The 18349-nt window shown below is 41.2% G+C and overlaps 3 protein-coding genes across 7 annotated transcripts; all 3 read right to left on the bottom strand.

Annotated features, from left to right (window-relative positions):
• Positions 1–176: 176 nt before the first annotated feature.
• Positions 177–1413, bottom strand: LOC108027076 (sperm-specific protein Don juan). The gene is made up of 2 exons (XM_017098290.3): positions 1178–1413; positions 177–1118 (listed from the first exon to the last, which is right to left on the bottom strand). The coding sequence occupies exons 1-2, from the start codon at positions 1299–1301 to the stop codon at positions 295–297; spliced, it is 948 nt and encodes a 315-aa protein (XP_016953779.1). The 5' UTR covers positions 1302–1413; the 3' UTR covers positions 177–294.
• A 1431-nt stretch (positions 1414–2844) lies between these two features.
• LOC108027321 (neurofilament heavy polypeptide) lies at positions 2845–7187 on the bottom strand. 2 transcript variants are annotated; one of them, XM_017098725.3, is made up of 3 exons: positions 6570–7187; positions 3747–6514; positions 2845–3099 (listed from the first exon to the last, which is right to left on the bottom strand). In XM_017098725.3, the coding sequence occupies exons 1-3, from the start codon at positions 7075–7077 to the stop codon at positions 3052–3054; spliced, it is 3324 nt and encodes a 1107-aa protein (XP_016954214.1). In that variant the 5' UTR covers positions 7078–7187; the 3' UTR covers positions 2845–3051. The 2 variants fall into 2 exon arrangements, with proteins under 2 accessions (XP_016954214.1, XP_016954215.1); XM_017098726.3 differs by having other exon boundaries at positions 3747–6511.
• A 7-nt stretch (positions 7188–7194) lies between these two features.
• On the bottom strand, positions 7195–9038 carry LOC108027322 (sorbitol dehydrogenase). 4 transcript variants are annotated; one of them, XM_044095395.2, is made up of 6 exons: positions 8904–9038; positions 8810–8843; positions 8063–8532; positions 7666–7857; positions 7485–7606; positions 7195–7424 (listed from the first exon to the last, which is right to left on the bottom strand). In XM_044095395.2, exons 1-6 carry the CDS (start codon positions 8955–8957, stop codon positions 7241–7243), a joined length of 1056 nt encoding a protein of 351 aa, XP_043951330.1. In that variant the 5' UTR covers positions 8958–9038; the 3' UTR covers positions 7195–7240. The 4 variants fall into 4 exon arrangements, with proteins under 4 accessions (XP_043951330.1, XP_043951332.1, XP_050744591.1 ...); XM_044095397.2 differs by having other exon boundaries at positions 7666–7833; positions 8904–9037; XM_050888634.1 differs by lacking the exon at positions 7666–7857.
• Between the last annotated feature and the right edge of the window lie 9311 nt (positions 9039–18349).

The following is an 18349-nucleotide window of genomic DNA, read 5'->3' as shown; positions in this document are numbered from 1 at the left end:
GTTTTTAGTCGGTCCAACCTTATGACACGCAACTTTATGACCTGCCAAAATTAATCATTTACTTCAGAATATTACTACATTCAAATCGATTTAGTACACCTTCCTTAATGAAAAACTTTGGGTTTAAAAAGCATTCACTTCAGTTGCCACCGAAAAAAAGTGAATAAATGGTTGGATCTGCTTCGTTCAATTGGCCACACTTTATTTAATAACCAAAGAATTTTAGATAGTCAAAACTAATTTAAAACGTTGTTCAATAGAATTGGTTAATCCGCGTAAACTAAAATCGGCCAATTACTTTTTCTTGCACGGGTCCTTGCATTTGTTTTTTTTCGCCATCTTCTTGCATTTTTCTTTCTCAGCCATCTTTTTGCACTTCTTCATCATTTTCTTCATTTTTTCCTTCTTCGCCAATTTTTTGCACTTTTCCTTTTGAGCCATTTCCTTGCACTTCTTTTTAAGGTCCCCGCCGCCCTTTTTCTTACATGGATCCTCCTTTTTCTTGCAAGGATCTTTCTTGCATGGATCCTCCTTTTTCTTGCAAGGATCTTTCTTCTTGCATGGATCCTCCTTTTTCTTGCAAGGATCTTTTTTCTTTTTGCAAGGATCCTCTTTTTTACAGGGATCCTCCTTTTTCTTGCATGGGTCCTCTTTTTTCTTGCAGGGATCCTCTTTCTTCTTGCAAGGATCTTTTTTCTTCTTGCAAGGATCCTGCTTTCCCTTTTTGGCCATTTGCTTACACTTCTTTTTTAATTTGTCCTTTTCACATTTTTCCTTTTCTGCCAGTTCCTTGCACTTTTTCTTCAATTCTTTCTTCTTGCACTTCTCTTTTTGGGCCAGTTCCTTGCAAGCCTTTTTAATGTCTCCATCTTTACCAGCCATGGTGATTTCTTTCGCCAGCCTCTGGCATTCTTTTTTCAACTTTTCTAGATCCTCTTGCTTGTCTTCTTTTAGCCACCGATTCGATCCTATCCTTTGGGCCTGCTGCTCCAGACCATCCAGAAATTGCCGTTGCATCGGGTTGGCAAGCTCAAAAAAATCGTGGTCTTGGGCGAGAATGATCGGACCGCCAAATCCCTTACGTCTCTGACTGGGAAGGCCATCGGGATTGAAGATTTCTAAGGCAGGGTAAGGGTTTTACCATAATTTTAACCAGAAACATTCGCTAAACACCCACCATCTTTTTTTAAATTTGCGAGAACATTGAGATGGTGAGACCGTACAAAGGTGGGCTTTATACATCGCCTGCAAAGGCAGTCCTTCGCGCAACGACCTAGAATTAACGCGGATCTTTTAAACATTTCGTGATAAAATTTTGAACTCTAAACAAAAATTACACGGAATTTTGAAAAAGAAACAGCTTTAAAAATATGTGCTGTTTAGTCAATGAAATTAAGGCCTAAACTGCGTTTTATATGTTTCATACCCTCAAATTATTCGGAATTTAACTGACATAAGTATCAAAGATAAACCGGTGAACTTTAAATAAAACATAACCGAAATTCATCAAAGAAATTTTTACTGTAAACAAATCGAATAGTTTGTTCATGGTTGAGATCGGTGTTGGTAACCATTTCTCTGCTCCTTCGGCACAACAGAAAACCCAACGACTATTACCATAACAAATGGTCAACAAATCATCAATTGCAAACAGTATGTACCTATCTCTACTAGCACTCGAACAACAAATTAAAAAAAAGAACCTATCCTAAAAAAGTGTAAAAAAGAGATCAACTTAAGTTAAAAACGGAAAAAAGTGGACAGAAGGAAAAATTCGAATTTAAAAGCTGTATGTATACTGAAGGCCCAAAATTCTCTTTTGAGCATTTGACCATGCTAATTTAATTATGCTTATACGTAACAATCTGGTGTTATTTATAAAAAGAAAGAAGAACGCCGAGTGTCCGTTTCTTATCTTAAGGGAGCAAAATGGAAATGGAGATATAGGCAGCAAAGACTATATTTTAGGGCGCCACCTACCGGCTATTTCAGAAGATGGTATGTGGGCGACAGACAGATTTAAGCTTTTAAACCGTTTGTGGTCGTTTGGCACAATTTAAGGTCAATTCTTAGGTATTGATGAGACAAACACATTTCATTTAAAATTTTGTTTCTATCATATCTATCGTTAGAGTGGCCGTGGCACCCCGATGAAACAAATTTGCCCTGCGCAGGAAGCCCAGGAATCTGCATGCCAAGTCAGACTGTTCTAGCTCTTATAGTTTCCGAGACCTCAGCATTCATGCGGACAAACAGACATGGCTAGATCGACTCGGCTAGTGATCCTGATTTAAAATATATATATACTTTATAGGGTCGGAAACGCTTCCTTCTACCTGTTACATATGTACATATCTAGTATACCCTTTTACTCTACAAGTAACGGCCATTGGACCATTTATTTCCTTTTTTTTCATTAGGTGTTAAGGTTGTTTATATACTCTTTTATACACCGACACCAAAAGGTATATATTCTTGATGAGGAACACTAGCAGAGTCGAATTAATAGGCATTACTCGTCACAAAAGTCGATATCAGAACTTTTATATGTTGGTGCGTGATCGCCACGACCTCTTACCTCATTAAGAGGTGTTTTGGTTTGATCTTAAATAAGATGGTAGGTGGTGGTGCTTATACATATATCTTCAATTCCGTTTTGCTCCCTTAATCTGAGTAACGGGTATATGATAATCGATGCACTCGACTATAGCGTTGTCCTTTGTTTTCGTTATTTTCATAAGGGACGCATACATTTCTTCTACCAGTTATCTACTTTTTATTCGAGTATAATATATGACTTTCTCTAGCACTTTAAATTATTGATAAACACATTTTCAATATCCATTCGTTTTAATTGTTTTATAAATCGTTTTATTGCCATATAATAACATGAATAAACCAATTTCTATGTCTATATTATTTCTATATATAGTGATAATTTCCAGAAAGTCATCAGATCGACCCCCTGTTATGTGGATTCAATTTTCAGGCCAACATGGTATCCAGTTTTCTTATCGACATCTCCGTGCTCAAATCGGCGAGATCGGGAGATTATTTGACTTTGTTCGAGTGGTTCGCCGCATCTGGAAAGATAGAAAACTGTGCCCCCATCGGTTAGAGCTTTTAGTCTTGACCTACAAACAACCGCTATACTGTACTCGCTAAATTGTTACTATCAAAGTTGAGCCGACGCTGATTTGCGACACCTTATCAGACCCCGCGGTGGCATAAAATTTTAATTGACTCTGAATAATTCCCTCGTTCCTTACGATGTCGTGCGAAATGGAGCTAATCTATATACTACAGTTAGCTGGGCGTCAATCACCTCGATATGACATTCAAAAAGGTCTCTGATAATAGTGCGCTGTGTATTTCCGTTCTGTTTGCCCCCAAAACTGGCAGAAGAATTGAGTTCTGCGTAGTGGAAAAATGTAGGTATGAAAGGAATATGTTCTATCCATGACTTGTATTTTAGAAATTTACCAAGTATTTATAGTAGACTAAAATGTATATATTAATGCTACGTATACTCTATGCTATACAATACCCTTTTTTATTAGAGATTATTGGTGTCATTAAAAAGGCCCGTTTAATCTTTAAGCGTAAGTAATAACCCCAATATACCAACCAGTACAAGTATCTTCACCTAATAGTCAATTAATTAAAATACATAAGTGTACCCTAGAGTAGTTGGGCTGGGGGGGGACTGACGTCAACCGCTTTGGTTCAGTGAACCCAAAACTCACCCAGAGCTGGCGGCAAAAGCGCGATAAGGTGCTGAAGAAGTGCCGACTGCCACAGTCGTCGTCGTCGTCCTTCTCCCTTGTCAGCTCCTTGAGGCGTTTCATCTTCTTGGCACACTCCTCGGATCCGCCCAGGATCTTGATCTTCCGGGTCTGCTGCTTTTCCCGCAGAAGCTCTCGAGGCGTCTTTTTGGGTGACGAGCATTCGGGCGAGCCTCCTTTTATCTCAGTGTCATCATTCTTGGCGAACAGTTCAAATGCCGGGGGTTCCAGCTCGGGTTGTTGCAGGCGATTGATTACAGGCGGTTCCTCCTGCACATCCAGCTTGCTTTCGTGGGCTTCGCATAGTATCTTGCTGGTGGATCTCCACATGCCAAATGCCCTATCTCCGCTCGTCGGCCTTATAACCTTGGTTTTGGTATCACAAGTTTGCACTGGAGGTGTTGCCATGGAACTGGTGCTCATGTGGCGTCGACCTGAAAAGGAGGACATGCTGCGCTTGCCCTCGTTGCTCCTGCCTCTACCCAAGATCCTGTCGAAAAGATGTTGAAGCAGGCTCTTCTCGGCTTGCGGTTTTGGAGCCGGCTGCGTTGTCGCTGGTATCTCCCCCGTAGCTTTGTCCAGCAACTTAAGGGCGAGCTCCCCATCATCCAGCTGTGGCCTCTCTTTTTTCGACTGACTTACGTCCGCCGGAGCTTTTTCGTCGACTTTAGTTTTGGTTTCATCTATTGCCGTGAGTGGCTTTCCTTTGGTTTCATCCGCTGTCGTGGGTGCCTTGACTTTGGCTTCCTCCTTCTTGGGCTTGACCTCTGGAGCCTCTAGGCTGGGACTGGCCTCCTCGACTTCTTCAATATCCGTTTTGCCCGATTCCAAAGGAGCTGGGGAGGATATCTCGTGTGCTATTGGGTCGTATAGATCGTTGGGCGTTAGCTCAGATGTCGTTTCTACTCTGCTTTTGGTCTCCGAATTCGCTCTTTTAAATCTTGGGGGCTTCTGGGCAGACTTCATAAAAGTGGAAACTTTCTGTGCTAGATCAAAATTTCCGTGCTCAACATTCTTCTCATCCTTGTTTTCGCTGTCTCCAGACGTATTCTGTTTTTCACTGCTTTCCTCTCGGATGGTAGAGGCCAAGTTACCGAGTTTAGCAAAATAATCTTCGCTGGTCTTGTCTTTCTTTTTCTGAGCATTATCATATTCCTCTTCTCGGATCGTCGAGTCCAGGTCGCCAAGTTTTGTAAAGGTATCTTCTGCTTTGTTGCCCGAGTCAGAGCTATCGAGGTGACCTTTTTCAAAAATGGTAGTTCTTCCTTTTTCATCGGACCCTGATGAAAACATGGGCAAACCATCCGATTGGCTCTTCTTAGTGGCTGAAGAGAGTTCTGGCTGAGTCCACCAAGAACCCGGCCTATTATTAAATCTTTCTAAGGTATCGAACAATTCTCGGACTCTGCCTTCCTCACTCTTAGCCTGGTCACTATCGTTTTCTTCCTTGAACATTGCGACTATTTCCTCTGTAGACTGGCCTTTAGGTTTCGCATTGGCACTAACTGCATTAGTCTTCGCGCTTATTACTGCATTTGATTTCTTAGAGTCGACCGATGATGAGGCTGATGTTGAGGGAGGCTGACTAGAAATAAATTCAGTGCGCTTAGTTGCTTTGCTGGTGACATCAAGCTGAGTATTCTTATTTGACCTAAGTTCAGATGAAGGTATTGGCTTCAAGGTCTTCTTAAACGCAGTTGGAGCTTCATTCTCGGGCACGATTTTAAGTGGCAATGTCAATTTTGATCTTGAGGTTGGCTCTTTTGTGGTGATATTTTTATTGGAGGGACGTGAAATTGTACTAGAAGATGTCGTGCTTCTGGGTACCCATATGTTATTTTCCTTTACTAATGTTTCTATGAAGTAGACCTTCTTTTCATTATTACATTCGGAGGATGCCGGAATAGCCTCTGATGCTTCGCTTTGAGTGACAGCTGCAGTATTTTTGTTTGCCAACCTAAAATGCTCCACCCACTTCTGGATCACTTCCCTATTAGATTGGTTTTCCTTGTCTTCGTCGACTTTTTCGAACCTCTTTTCCTGAACCTTATCCAACAATTGGCCAAATTCTGCACTTCTGTCCTTAGGTGTTTCTAAATCTTCTTTTATCCCGGAAATCTTGTTTTCCCCAGGCATATTGAAAGTGAAGCTCGTATCCCCTCTAGATGTTTTTGTCTTACTGATTTTAGGCTCAGAACCTTGCTTTAAGCTATTAGTCGCGGTGATTGGCGGCGTTGAGGTCTGAATATTTGTCTTCTCCGTTTGGGGTTTGTTCAAAATAGTGGGTGTAACTTTTAGGTCAAGGCTACCACCTGAAGATTTAGAAGCCGGTCTTGAATTTGACTCGGTTAAGGCCAGAGGTTCTTTTGAGTGGGTCCTATCTTTTAATTCAGCGGGGTTCGAGTCCTCAGACTTTATTTCAAAGGAGCTTCGCTGCGACCGCAACTCTGGATACTTCGTTACACCTTGAGAATTTTGATTATTTGTCGAGTCCATGGAATTGAGCTCTGCTTTAATTGAAGAAAAGGGTTGATGATTAGGCTGTTCAATAAAATCAGATAAGGATGCTGTCAGAGTCTTCAGCTCGGATTCAATTGCCAATAAGTTTTCGAATTTGGGGTCATCCTTTGAGTCAGTACCGGATAAGGAATGGTACTTGGGGCTTTCTATTAGATCAATTACGGTAGAGGTTGGGAATATCTGAGACTCGGATTTGGTATCGAAATCTGCTGGAGAAAAGGTTTGGGGATTAACCTTTCGAATTTTCATCCTAGCATTGCTTACCTTTAGTTTCTGTATTCCTAACCGGAGACCCAAACTCAACCGACCGGCCTTCGAAGCCCTCATTTTTCCCTAAAACATTTTCCGGAGATCCCGATAAGTCTTTGTTGTCTGAGATGCAGACAATAGTGTGCGGGTTTGGGGGCTTGACCTCCGCGGGTGAGGGCTGGGAGCGATGTGGCTGATCCTGGATGGGCAGTACCTCTGGCCGGACCTCGTAGGGCGACTCGGGTCTTTCCTCGCCAGGAACCTTGGGAGGATCAGGAGGCGCTGCTGTCGTCTCCAATCCACCAGCACTTTTGGCCTCTCTGGTTTGACCCTTCACCAAATTCGTGGTCTTCCTTTCGCCGAAATCTCCGGATCTCGAGGAACCGCTGAGCCGCCGGCGTCGCTGGTGCAGTGGCGACCAGGACGGATGAAGGCAGAGGGGTCGGCAGGAGGACCGCAGTAGGCCGAGGCAGTGGGTAGTTCGGCGACAGGCCGCAATACCGCCGACGACGAAGCCGGCCATCTGGTTGCCGAAAAAGGGGTCGTCTGATACAACTCGACAAATTTGTTTTTTGGAAATACTGGGTCCAAACGTTAGATTTTGACTACAGCCAGTGTATTGATTATAGGCGCAACTGTGTACTGTGTTTTCTATGCTATATATATTTGTCGGCTTATACATGTTTTTAGAATTTTCGAGGATTGTTGGTATCCCTGGGCTGCACGTGGATCATCACCTTGATGGCGCCACCCAGTCCCTTTCGCGAGGTCTCGAACGCCTTTGCCGTTTCCTTAATGTCAAAATGATGGGTCACCAGTCGCTTTACGTTCACCTTTCCAGATGCTACGAAGGCCAGCGCAGCGGCATAGCTGAAAGGATTTGAGTTTCAAGCTTAATCAAGGGATATCTTTCAGGTATTTCGCACTTACTCGTTGCAGTAGCGGAAGACTCCACGGATATCCACTTCACGGGCCAGGGCATTGATCAGAGGCAGCTTGACCTCAGCAGCTCCCATGCCCACCACCACAACAATTCCTCCGGAACGAGTGGCCTGCAAAGAAATAGAAAGTTTAGCTCTACAGTTCAGCCTAACCCTGCTAGATAACCTACAAAGATGGCCAGACGGGCACTGCTTTCCGCACCACAGCAGTCGACCGCTTTGTCCGGCTGCCCGCCCATCTTTTGGCGGACAAGCTCCGCCGTCTCCTCGGCGGTTTGGTCCCGCTTCAGCAGAAGCGTGTGGGTGGCGCCCAGCTCCTTGGCAACGTCAAGGCGCTCCTGCAGCAGATCCGTGATCAGGATCTCAGAGATATTAGGATTACATGAAACTTATTTTTTGTTAGCATAAGAGTTTAGATGGCCTTTAAGGATGATACCTATGTCTCATGGTTTATTTTCTATTTTATTTTTTTAAAATTCTCCCTCAGTTAGATACCATTGTTAGACTCAAATGTTACGCGATGAACACCAGAAAGTTAAAATATTTTCTTTAACGAGGTCAACATACCATTAGAGTGACCAGGCCGATGGGTCCTGCTCCCAGGATGAGCACCTTGGAGCCCAGTGTGACCTCCGCCCGCTTGCAGGCATGCACGCCCACGGACAGAGGCTCGAGCAGGGCGCCTTCCTCCATGGTGACGTGGTCGGGCAGCTTGAAGCAAAAGTCCGCTGGGTGCTTGTAGTAGCGGGTGAGGTTGCCGTCGTAGGGGGGCGTGGCACAGAAGACCATTCCGGGACAAAGGTTGTACTTGCCCTCTTTGCAGTGGGCGCAGTAGCGGCAAGGTACTCCAGGCTCGATGGCCACACGGTCGCCAACCTTCAAGGTGGTCACCTTCTTGCCCAGCTTGGTCACCACTCCAGCGGATTCATGGCCAATAACCATCGGCTTGGTCAACACAAAATCACCAATTCGTCCGTGGGCAAGGTAGTGCACATCAGAGCCGCAAATGCCGACACTGTCCATGGCCAGCAGAACCTCTAAACAGGAAATAGGAAAAGAAAAACTATGTAAAAGTGTTGTTGAACAGGCTATTGAATGAGCGGATTTTATTACATTCATATCAGTAAATATTTTTGTGTAAGTCATGTATATATAACCTTGAATCGCTGTGTTCGAGGCAGTGGGTCATGAAGCTAATAGCTTATCAGTGATTAGAAATAAAAAGGTGTAGAGCTGAACGTTACACTTGCGAAGTACACGAGCAGAAAGTTAATTTTCATAATTTTAAGTGAATGAAAGTCACATATTACTTACCATCATCGGCTATCTCTGGAATGGGACGTTGTTCCTATTCAAAAGATTGGGAGTGCTAAGTAAGTGAACGCGCCATTGTCCTTGTCAAGCTTACCAATCGCATATCCTCAATGCCATGCAGCACAGCTGTAAGATTATCCTTGGCCATTTTAGTGATTCTACCGAACTTAGGGTGCGCACAAATAACCAGTCGCTTGAAAGGCTGAACCGCAACTGAATCAAATACTTTAAACCTTACTGTAGTGGACCTCTCGATTCGCGGTTATCAGCTATCAGTCTCTGTGACGTAGGGGACTCTGATAGCGATAGGAATTTAATCGACACCACACCCACCCGCTTTTGTGGTCAAAAGTTATCACCACTTGAACACAGCTGTTTTAATGTGTTGTTTACAATTTTATTGCACTGTAGTAAAGAGGTACTCTGGATTTGACTAGAACGGAGATAAGGTTTATAGGTTTCCTTTATCAAGATTAACTATTAATTTTTTGAGTAGTTTTTAAAGATGTAAGTCATGTAATATTATTCTTATATTTTATTGTGTGACTTCTGTTGTGTATTGTACTTTTTGATCACCAGACATGGTCGGTGTGCATTTATGGATAAGGTACAGTTTTACCGCAGCTCCAGTGTTGATGTCGGGTTATAGACAGTGCTTAAACAAAAACAACGAAAAACCTAAAACTTCTGTCAAAAGTTATAAGTATAATATGTTAACACCAAGCTTTGTTTACACTTGGGTAAACCAGTATGATCTTAATTGCAAGACCCTGTTAACATAGCGGCCACTTGGCGTATAAGTAATATTTTTGGCTACAATACAAAACTTGGAAGGTATTGATCTTCAGAGAAACCTTTTATTATTCAACTTATTTAGGTATAGGTTTGATGAACGTGTTAGTTCTTAAATAGGATTTTTAATGGTGCTCCAGAGTAAATAGCCACACATTTCATACAATGTAGGGAAGTATTACCGATGGCTCCCAAGTCCTGACACATCATTTTGGGAATGACTTGCAGATCACAACACCCCTCTAATGTCCCTCTATGTCAGGCATGTACTTTAGTACAAATAAAGGATGTCCTCAATGTGTCATTGCGGACATTTAACAGAACATCAAAAGTGGTTGCGCCATAAATAAGCAGACCCTAACTTTGACCCCCAACTAGTTCACTTCCACCCTCACCAGCATCCGTTTTGCTCTCCTGGTGCTGAGCCATTTGTAATTTTTTGCTCGGACAATAACAACGACAAACAAATTTTAGTCCACTTCTGTTTTATGGCAAATTAATGGAGCGACATGCGGCCCATGTTCGCAATGGAACTTCACTCCGAGCACTCGAGCCTAGCAGGTGGCCCCAGCTTCTGCCCACCACACCCAAATCCGCCCTTCTTACTAGCAACCTTTGCTTCACACATGCCGAATAAACATTGTTTTTGCGCACCCTTAAAGGAAATATTACTAATTTTTCCTTAAACTTTGTAAAAACACTTGGGTAAATCGATTGTTTTAAGTATTATAATTCCAATAAAAAGCTAGTTTCCACTTTAAACAGTTATTAATATATAAATAGGAAATTTGATTAATTTAACTATGGTCTTAAAGAGTTTCCTAAGCGCGTTTGTACTTTCAGAAAAAATATTAATAGCCTTATTTAATTAAAATTTGGACTGGAAGTTTAGATGTTGAGTTTGTAAACATAATTTTGGTAAAAGATAAAGTAATTTCTTCGGCCAAAAATTCGACGTTTATCGACAGTTTGAATAACCCGCGCATTAAAGTAGGGTATTCAAGGTTTTGAGTCCCTGAGAGTTGTTGTCTTTTTGTTTTAGTTGTTGCTACTGGCACTGTCACCGATGTCGATTTTGTGCAGGCAGTATGTTTGGGTGTTGCTTTCTTTTGGCTTCGTTATGTGTTGCCAGGACGGGCTAACATATTGGACATTTATTATTTTTCGTGAGTGTTTTTGCTCGTCGAGTAAATTATGGCGGTCCAGTGCGGGTGGATGTGGACCAAAGCTTTAGCTCTTACCAGAGATGGGAAGTACCTGGAAGTACCTGGTTCCCTGTGTTTAGGTACCTATTTTTAAAACCGTTTAATTGGAGTTTAACAAAAAAAACAGAATAAAAAAGGATACACTTAATATTAAAACTTGATGGAGTGGCTAAAGTAATGATTTATGGGTGTACCATTACATATAAAATCATTTTCATTGATGGTTGTAACTAAATTTAATAGTTTTACTGTAAAGTAATTTATTATTTTAAATATAAGACATAAGATATAAGAGTGGCTTTTTACCTTAATGGAATATAAAAGGTTAGCAACACTGACCCAAATGTCCTTAACTTTTCTCCCTCACAAATTCGTTTTTCTCAGCTGCCATAGTCTGTCCGGTTTTTACCAGCGAAACGTTTAGCCGGCTCAGATTAGATCTATATTAGTTCCGTGCTCACTGATAAACCCTCCGGAATGGAATCCGATTCAAATAAGAGCGATGAAGGGTTGGGTTCAGTGGGAGGCGTCGCGTGGGTGCGGGCGTGGCAGTGTTGCAGGCGTGTTAAATTAATAATTGCATAAATTTTACATGTGCTGTTGCATGAGTTATGAACGAAACGGCATAAATCGCGAATAATGTGCACACTGGCCGTGCGAATATTTATGGGCGTGACTGTAAATCATCAAACCATAAACGCACTTGCAACGCCGACACCAAGCGGCCACTGTATGCACCGATCCTCTCGACCTTTTGTGCTCTTTCTATTTGGGGTCGGGCACTGAAAAAATATATGGCTATATACTTAAAACACCTAGGCGCAGATATCACTTTTTAAATTTTTTCAAGCATAAATTTTAATGTTCATACAGAAATACAAAAGAACTTACTTTCACATAAACATTTCCAAATCTTTGTAGACGATCAGACATAAAATATTAAACTTTTTTAAGATTAACCATCCACAAATTTGAAACATCAGTTAAATTTTAAATATGGTTCTCGACGAAATCAATGCTTAGACTTAAAAAATTTTAAATAAATAAAATAAAATTTAAAATTTTTATTCAATTAAAAAAAATACTATTAGTTTTTGTGTAATTTTAAACAGAAAAACTAATAGTATTTTTTAAATTGTAATCAATTAAAAAATGAACGCAATAAAAAAAATACTTTTAGTTTTTGTGTTTAAAGTTACACAAAAACTAATAGTATTTTTTTAATTGCGTTCATAAGATGCAAATTTATTATAAAGAGTTTAAAAACATGCTTATGAATTTAAACCGGACGCATCTTTTGATTTGTTAAAATCCGAGGAACTCTAACAGTCGAATCAGTGTTAATAAAATGTGATGACAGCTTTTATTCGCTTGGCTAACTCGATTCCGTTTGCCATTTTAAATTTAATAAAGTTGCATAATTGTTAAAATATGCATTAAATTTTGGTGTTTAATTTTCATTAAGATTTTTATTAAATTTATATTTTAAAAATATCAACTAGCTTATTTATTAGTTTAAAAACAAACAAGACTCATGTTTTATGTGTATATAAGGTTCAATAATTTTAATAACTTCATTTGGAATTCGTAGTGAGAAATAGTAAACATTGTTAGCTTATGACTATATTTATGAAAATTCAAAAATTATAATTATAAATTTCTGTAAATGTCTGACCGCAAAAAGACATAGTTTCGTCGGAAGCCTAAAACTATGCAATGTTGTCACAGTTCTGCAGTATTTTTCCACAACGAGAAAGAATAAATAAGCCAAAGATGTTGTCTTTGAAATATCCTCCGTTACTGTCTTTGTCAATGAAGAACTTCCGGCAGCTCTCGGCCATTAGTCTTAATACACGCATGGAGATGAACCGAAATTTGCCCAATAAAAGTTCGATGCCATAAATTAAGGGCGCATCCTGCGCCATGTCCATGGCCCCGGGCCAAGGATACGAAGGATGCGAAGGATACCAGGCGCCAGCTGCCGGGCGGGGGGATGGGTACGGGGCTTGGCGCAGGGAGAAGGTGTTGACCAATGGAGAATGAGATATGCGATCAGTAAATACGTTTCCGTTCCGTCTGCTAATACACTTCCGCCAGAACTCGGCTTTAATTCCTAACACCCGTCAGCCCTTGAAGGCCCAAAAATACCAGGAGATATAAAGTCATTACTCTCAGCTGGTGCGCTGTAAACTCGCAACACTTTGATGTTTCAAAAATTATTTCATTTTCTGTACCCACCACTCGGGCTGCAGCCGTAAAAGGAGCAGGACACTCGGGGAGAGCAGTGGAGGACAGGACGCGGGCCTTAGATTTATGGCCGGGAGCCAGACAAAGTGTCTGCGGTTCGGTCAAAGCCTTCAAGGCGAATTCTGCGGGCTTTGTGTATCGTCCGTTCCATCTCGGCTGCAAACTGCGCTTTTCCCCACTGTTTGCCGAGCAGGAGGACCGGCAAAAACTGCACACAAGAAGTTGAGGAATGGTGCAAACTTGGCCGGGTCACATGTGAGTCAAAGTAACCAAGACACAGCAGCCGAAGGGAAAGATTGGTAAGTCAAGTTTTTTGCAGCCACTGCCGCTGCATCTCCGAGACGAAAGTGCAGCGATGGCAAAAAAGTGAGACCGGATGTCGGAAGTACTCCATTCAATCTGCAAACAAGCCGCAACTGCAACGAAATGAGATATTCGTTTTTTATTTAAATTTCAAGGCGGCAGAAAAACATCCTTGTCGGAGACCCTGTGTCCACTGTTGCTCCTAGCTCAGAGACTCCAACAGAGAGGGATATTATAGTAGTGATGTTGTCTATAATACATATAATATAATAACAGAATGGGTTAAATAGGGTTTAGTAAACTCATTTGAACCCAATAAATGGGCTGTTATTAATCATTAAGTTCCTATTTTAATTTCATTTATTTCAATTAAAGAGATTCCGTTCGGGAAGTGGTTATTCTATAAAGTTTTCTCTAATTAAAACTGCTAAAATTTTACTTTTAATAAGAGCATAAAAATATTTCCCTCTCTGCATTGCATGTGTTCCCTTTGCTTCACCAAAGTTTATCACTGCTGCTGAGTTTTCCTCTGGTGCTTCCGGCGCGAGGAAGATGAATGCCTCGCCAACGACAACACGATGACGCCAATAGTTTTTCCTTTCTCAGCTCAGTCTCAGTCCCAACTGAGTTTCGCTTTTCCGAGCTCAGCTCAGCTTGTGGTCGCCAAGTTTTGTTGATTTAGGGAGCCAGGGGGGTTTCTGCTGCGGAACTGTTTGGTTTTTGCGAAAGTTTTCTCAAGTATTCAAATAATTTGTGAATTTGTCAAAAGCGGGATACCCAAAAGAAATATATTTCTCTAAAAAGCTGATGAATTATAGTAAGAAGGAAACACTAAAATAATTTTCTTGACTTCATGCTTACGCAAAAGTGTGTTTATATAATTCTGATTTAAAATATAATTGTATCTGTTTCAAAGCTGGAAAAGAATTTCATAAACCATGTTAATATCATTACTTTAATGATATAAGGGTAAAATGTTGTCCCAATAACACAGTACCATATTTCTTTACGTTTTTTTAATGTCATGGCAATAATAATAACTCTAAGGCTTCACCTGAAAATATTTTTCAAAACAAGTAGAGCTTTAAATCTATTTAGCTCATCATAATGACGACTATCTTAAAACGCAGATAAAAAATCGTAGTACACTTTTTGGCGATCGCTTCTCAGCAGTCAACTTTAATCATTGTGGGTGGTAGGGATGGTTGAAGGTTATTCGCCAAACGTAAACCCCAAAACATTCCTTCAAAACATTTAATTGTCACTTAGCAAAACAATCAGGCAGTTTAAACCATCAGTTCATATAAACGCGCAAGTTCGTGGTGAGTTTGGCTCGTTAATTCACACATCGCCGATATAAATTAAATAATGTGTCCCAAGGAGGGGCGCCCACTAAATTAAAAATGATATAGCGAAGGCAATTTACACAGTCATCGCAGGCATTGTCAGGGGAGCCGACAAAGGAGAACTTGCCTAATTAATTTCCATTACAACGTGCCATGGGTTGCAGATTTTCAAGGGCGCTAAAATATATATTCTAAAGTATTCGGTTGCCAAGTTCCGCGATTAAATTAAGTGACAGGGAACTAAATCATTTTGTCGCGTCACAATTCACACTCTCAGAGGCCAGAGGATGACGTGAAGGGGAGACATACTACCCGTGGAGCATATATCCTGGTAGGCTTCTTGCAATTTGTCTACGTTTCTTCAAGGGTTGCAGGAGCAGTTTTCACTACTCGGCACTCAGTGAAATTGGCTCATTTGCATTCGAAATTTGAATTAATGCAAAACCACTGAAAATGCCAAAAAGCTGCTGGGTAAACTTTTAGCTGGCCATCTTGCCCAGCTTGTTGTTGTTTTTCGGCAGGGGAGGAGCTGGTGAGGGGCGGTGAGCCCGGGCTGATCATAAATATTCGCCGGGCTCGTTAGAGCTGCGAACGAATGAACGCGACTTCCTTACTAACTACGCACGAAATCAAGTGGGGAAAATTTCTCAGGGAGCAGCTGCCGCGGAAAATGTGTGCGGCCAGGGTTTCCCGGCCTCCCGGCGCCCCTTTGCAGAAGCTCCTTGCCGCAGTTCCTTATATTCCGTATTCCCAGGAGCCGGCAGCAACAACATTAGGAGGAACATCTTACTCGCCTTTTTAAAATGTCCAATAAAAATTGCCGACACATTTCGCCCATATTTCTTCGGAATCCCATATAAATCACGCGCTGTAATCCCTCATGCTATCGCCGCGTCGTCTTGGCTTCTTCTCCGGCTCCTGCTCCTCCTCAAGGCCCCTTCTCAAGACCCGGGCTGCAGGGTTGCAAAAGTGGAAGTGGAGGGGAGGGGAAGTGGGAGTGGCAGCCTTCTGACTTTGGCAGTTTGGCAATAAGAAAGTTTTTCTTTTCCCCCCTTGTGGTGCGGTTACTCCGACTGCTGTCGTTGCTCGGTGGTCCAAACAGAATCCCAAAAAGCCCCCACCCCCAAACCGTCCACCCACTTGGAATGCCACCCGTTTTTTAGCCATGCGTGCGTGTGTTGGCCAACAAACGCGCACTCTCCGGCCTCATTATTGGGCGCTGGCGATTATTTGAAATTGCAAAAGTTTCATTCATGGCCGGGGCATACGTAAATGGAAAATATATGTTCTCGGGCCAGATAAATCAATAGGTGCACCAAAACATGTCCGGAATTCTCAATTCAAATGAGCAGCTCAGCGCCAACCGCCTAAAATATACGTGCAGCAGGGGTGCAACTTTAACTAGCCATTTTTTAAACTTGTTGATTTATTTTCACTAAAATAAATTAAACAAGGGCTTTGGCGACATTTTTAAATGAAACTAAAAATCAAAAATATTGAATATTTTGAATTTAACTCTTTGATCCATAATTTGTTATGTTTCCAGGGCACACTAAAAAGTAGTTACAATATTACTTTTTATACCCTTGCTGAGGGTATAATAATTTCACTCAGAAGTTTGCAACGCAGTGAAGGAGACGTTTCCGAGACCCCATAAAGTATATATATACTCTGGATCAGCGTCACAAGACGAGTCGATCTAGCCATGTCCATCTATCCGTCCGTTTCTACGCAAACTAGTCTCTCAGTTTTAAAGCTATCGGGGTGAAACTTTCCCAAAAGTCTTATTTCTATTGCAGATAGTATATAAGTCGGACAAATATATATTTTAGCTCCCATAGGAAGCTAAGCTTGGATATAACATTTTTAAATTAATTCTGAATTTCGCATTAAATTTTATCAAAATCGGACGACTATATCATATAGCTCCCATTGGAACAATCGGATAATTGGTGGTTAAATAATATTGAAAAATTATATCTTCGGTGATTTGAACTTATAACCTCCTACGCTTCGAAATAACATTTTTTATTGGGTTTTGAATTTCGAATAAAATTTTATCAAAATTGGATGACTAAAGCATTAAATAAACATAAACATAGGAATGCCATAGGAATGTTTGGAAAATTAGTCGTAAAACATGAAATAAAAATTATATCTTTGGTGTTTTTTAACATATAACTTTATTAGCTTAAAAATAACATTTTATAATTAGTTTTGACTTTCGAATTAAATTTTATTAAAATCGGACGACTATATCATATAGCTGTCATAGGAACGATCGGATAATTGATGGGAAATAATATGAAACGAATTATAGCTTTGGGGCCTTTTGACATATTATCTTATAATATTGGGAATATAAATTTGTATATATTTAAGAATTTCGAATTCAATTTAATAAAATTATTGATTATTTTTTATAACTGCAAGAGTATATAAACTTGTTTCTTGTTTGTTATGATACTTACCAAATTGTTTGAGTAGTATTAAGCCGTTGCTATTCACCAGCATTAATTTTAAACGTATCCAGCAAAATGCGACCCACTAACTTTATACTCTCTGCACAGGACTTTTTAATTTGCAGTCCCAGCCAACTTCATTTTAATAAAACTCGCTCGTTTTCGAAATTGAAAAGATCTTGCAGTTACTCCTCCGTGCTGGTTCCTTATAATTATGATGCCGGGAGCAATGCATCATTTTAATGGGAGCGGGAGAAGTGCTGCAGCATCAGGCTTAATGTGGCACTCGCATGAGCCCTCTTCCCCAGAAACTTTCGGGAAACACGCGAAAATAATGCGCGCATATTGTCCAAATTTGTTCTCTATAAATTTCGTAAACAAAACACCCAAAAAACCAGGGAAATGGGAGGGGAACTGAGTGCAAAGTGGGGGAAGTGCAAATCGTGCTGCGAAGGTGAGCTGAGACCAAAAGGCTCAGGTCGGGGTCACCACTGGCTCGGATGGTTTCTGGGTCCGCCGGATGGTTCATTCGCCGGCGGATTCATTTGAGTGGGTGGTTGTGGGGGTGGTGGTTGCTTGTTGGCGGCTGGGCGGTCGGGTGGCTCGGTGGTTGGCTGTGGAGGCTACCGAAAGGCAAAAGAACTATGTTTGGCGAGAGAGATAAAGCAATAAATTCTGTCAGAAATTTAATTTGATAATAAATCTTTGCTTCTAGCGCTACGGAATTTATTTCATTCGCACACACTCACACGTTGTATATAGAAATTCGTGCACATAATAAAACAAAAAGCAACAACAACAGGGCGCCCGAAAAGGGAAGAAAGGAACCGGATCGAAAAAACGTGCGTGCATGCCAAGGATGAATGAGGATACCCGAACATGACACTTATGGATGTTCCACCGCACACACTCGAGCCCAGGTCCTTTTTCTCCGCCGGGATGCGCACCTTTCTGTATCCGTGTGGGGGTGCTCTGGGAGTGGGCACCACATAATGGCTTCTAATCCGGCACTTTCCCTTTTTCCCAACTGTCATTTGGCCCTTATCACATTCGGTTGGCCCGAAGCGTTGATAACTTTAAAGTGAAAATAAAAAGGCTTATATTATACAGAACGGAATATGACATAATACGTTGCTTATTTGTGTTCCATTGGGCTGTTGTTGACCGTGTTGGTAATATTTGTGG

This window comes from Drosophila biarmipes, chromosome 3R, assembly GCF_025231255.1.
Source record: "Drosophila biarmipes strain raj3 chromosome 3R, RU_DBia_V1.1, whole genome shotgun sequence".
NCBI classification, from domain to species: Eukaryota; Metazoa; Arthropoda; class Insecta; order Diptera; family Drosophilidae; genus Drosophila; species Drosophila biarmipes.
This window is presented reverse-complemented; position numbering and strand designations above follow the sequence as displayed.

Coding starts and splice junctions, on each gene's coding strand:
- LOC108027076 (XM_017098290.3), bottom strand. CDS start 1,301: ATGTTTAAAAGATCCGCGTTAATTCTAGGTCGTTGCGCGAAGGACTGC. Junction 1,119..1,177: donor CGCAAATTTAAAAAAAGATG/GTGGGTGTTTAG, acceptor ACCCTGCCTTAG/AAATCTTCAATCCCGATGGC.
- LOC108027321 (XM_017098725.3), bottom strand. CDS start 7,077: ATGGCCGGCTTCGTCGTCGGCGGTATTGCGGCCTGTCGCCGAACTACC. Junction 6,515..6,569: donor TAGGAATACAGAAACTAAAG/GTAAGCAATGCT, acceptor CCTTTTCTCCAG/CAGATTTCGATACCAAATCC. Junction 3,100..3,746: donor GCTTTTGCCGCCAGCTCTGG/GTGAGTTTTGGG, acceptor ATGGGGGCACAG/TTTTCTATCTTTCCAGATGC.
- LOC108027322 (XM_044095395.2), bottom strand. CDS start 8,957: ATGGCCAAGGATAATCTTACAGCTGTGCTGCATGGCATTGAGGATATG. Junction 8,533..8,809: donor TCCAGAGATAGCCGATGATG/GTAAGTAATATG, acceptor TTTCCTGTTTAG/AGGTTCTGCTGGCCATGGAC. Junction 7,607..7,665: donor GTGCCCGTCTGGCCATCTTT/GTAGGTTATCTA, acceptor ATTTCTTTGCAG/GCCACTCGTTCCGGAGGAAT.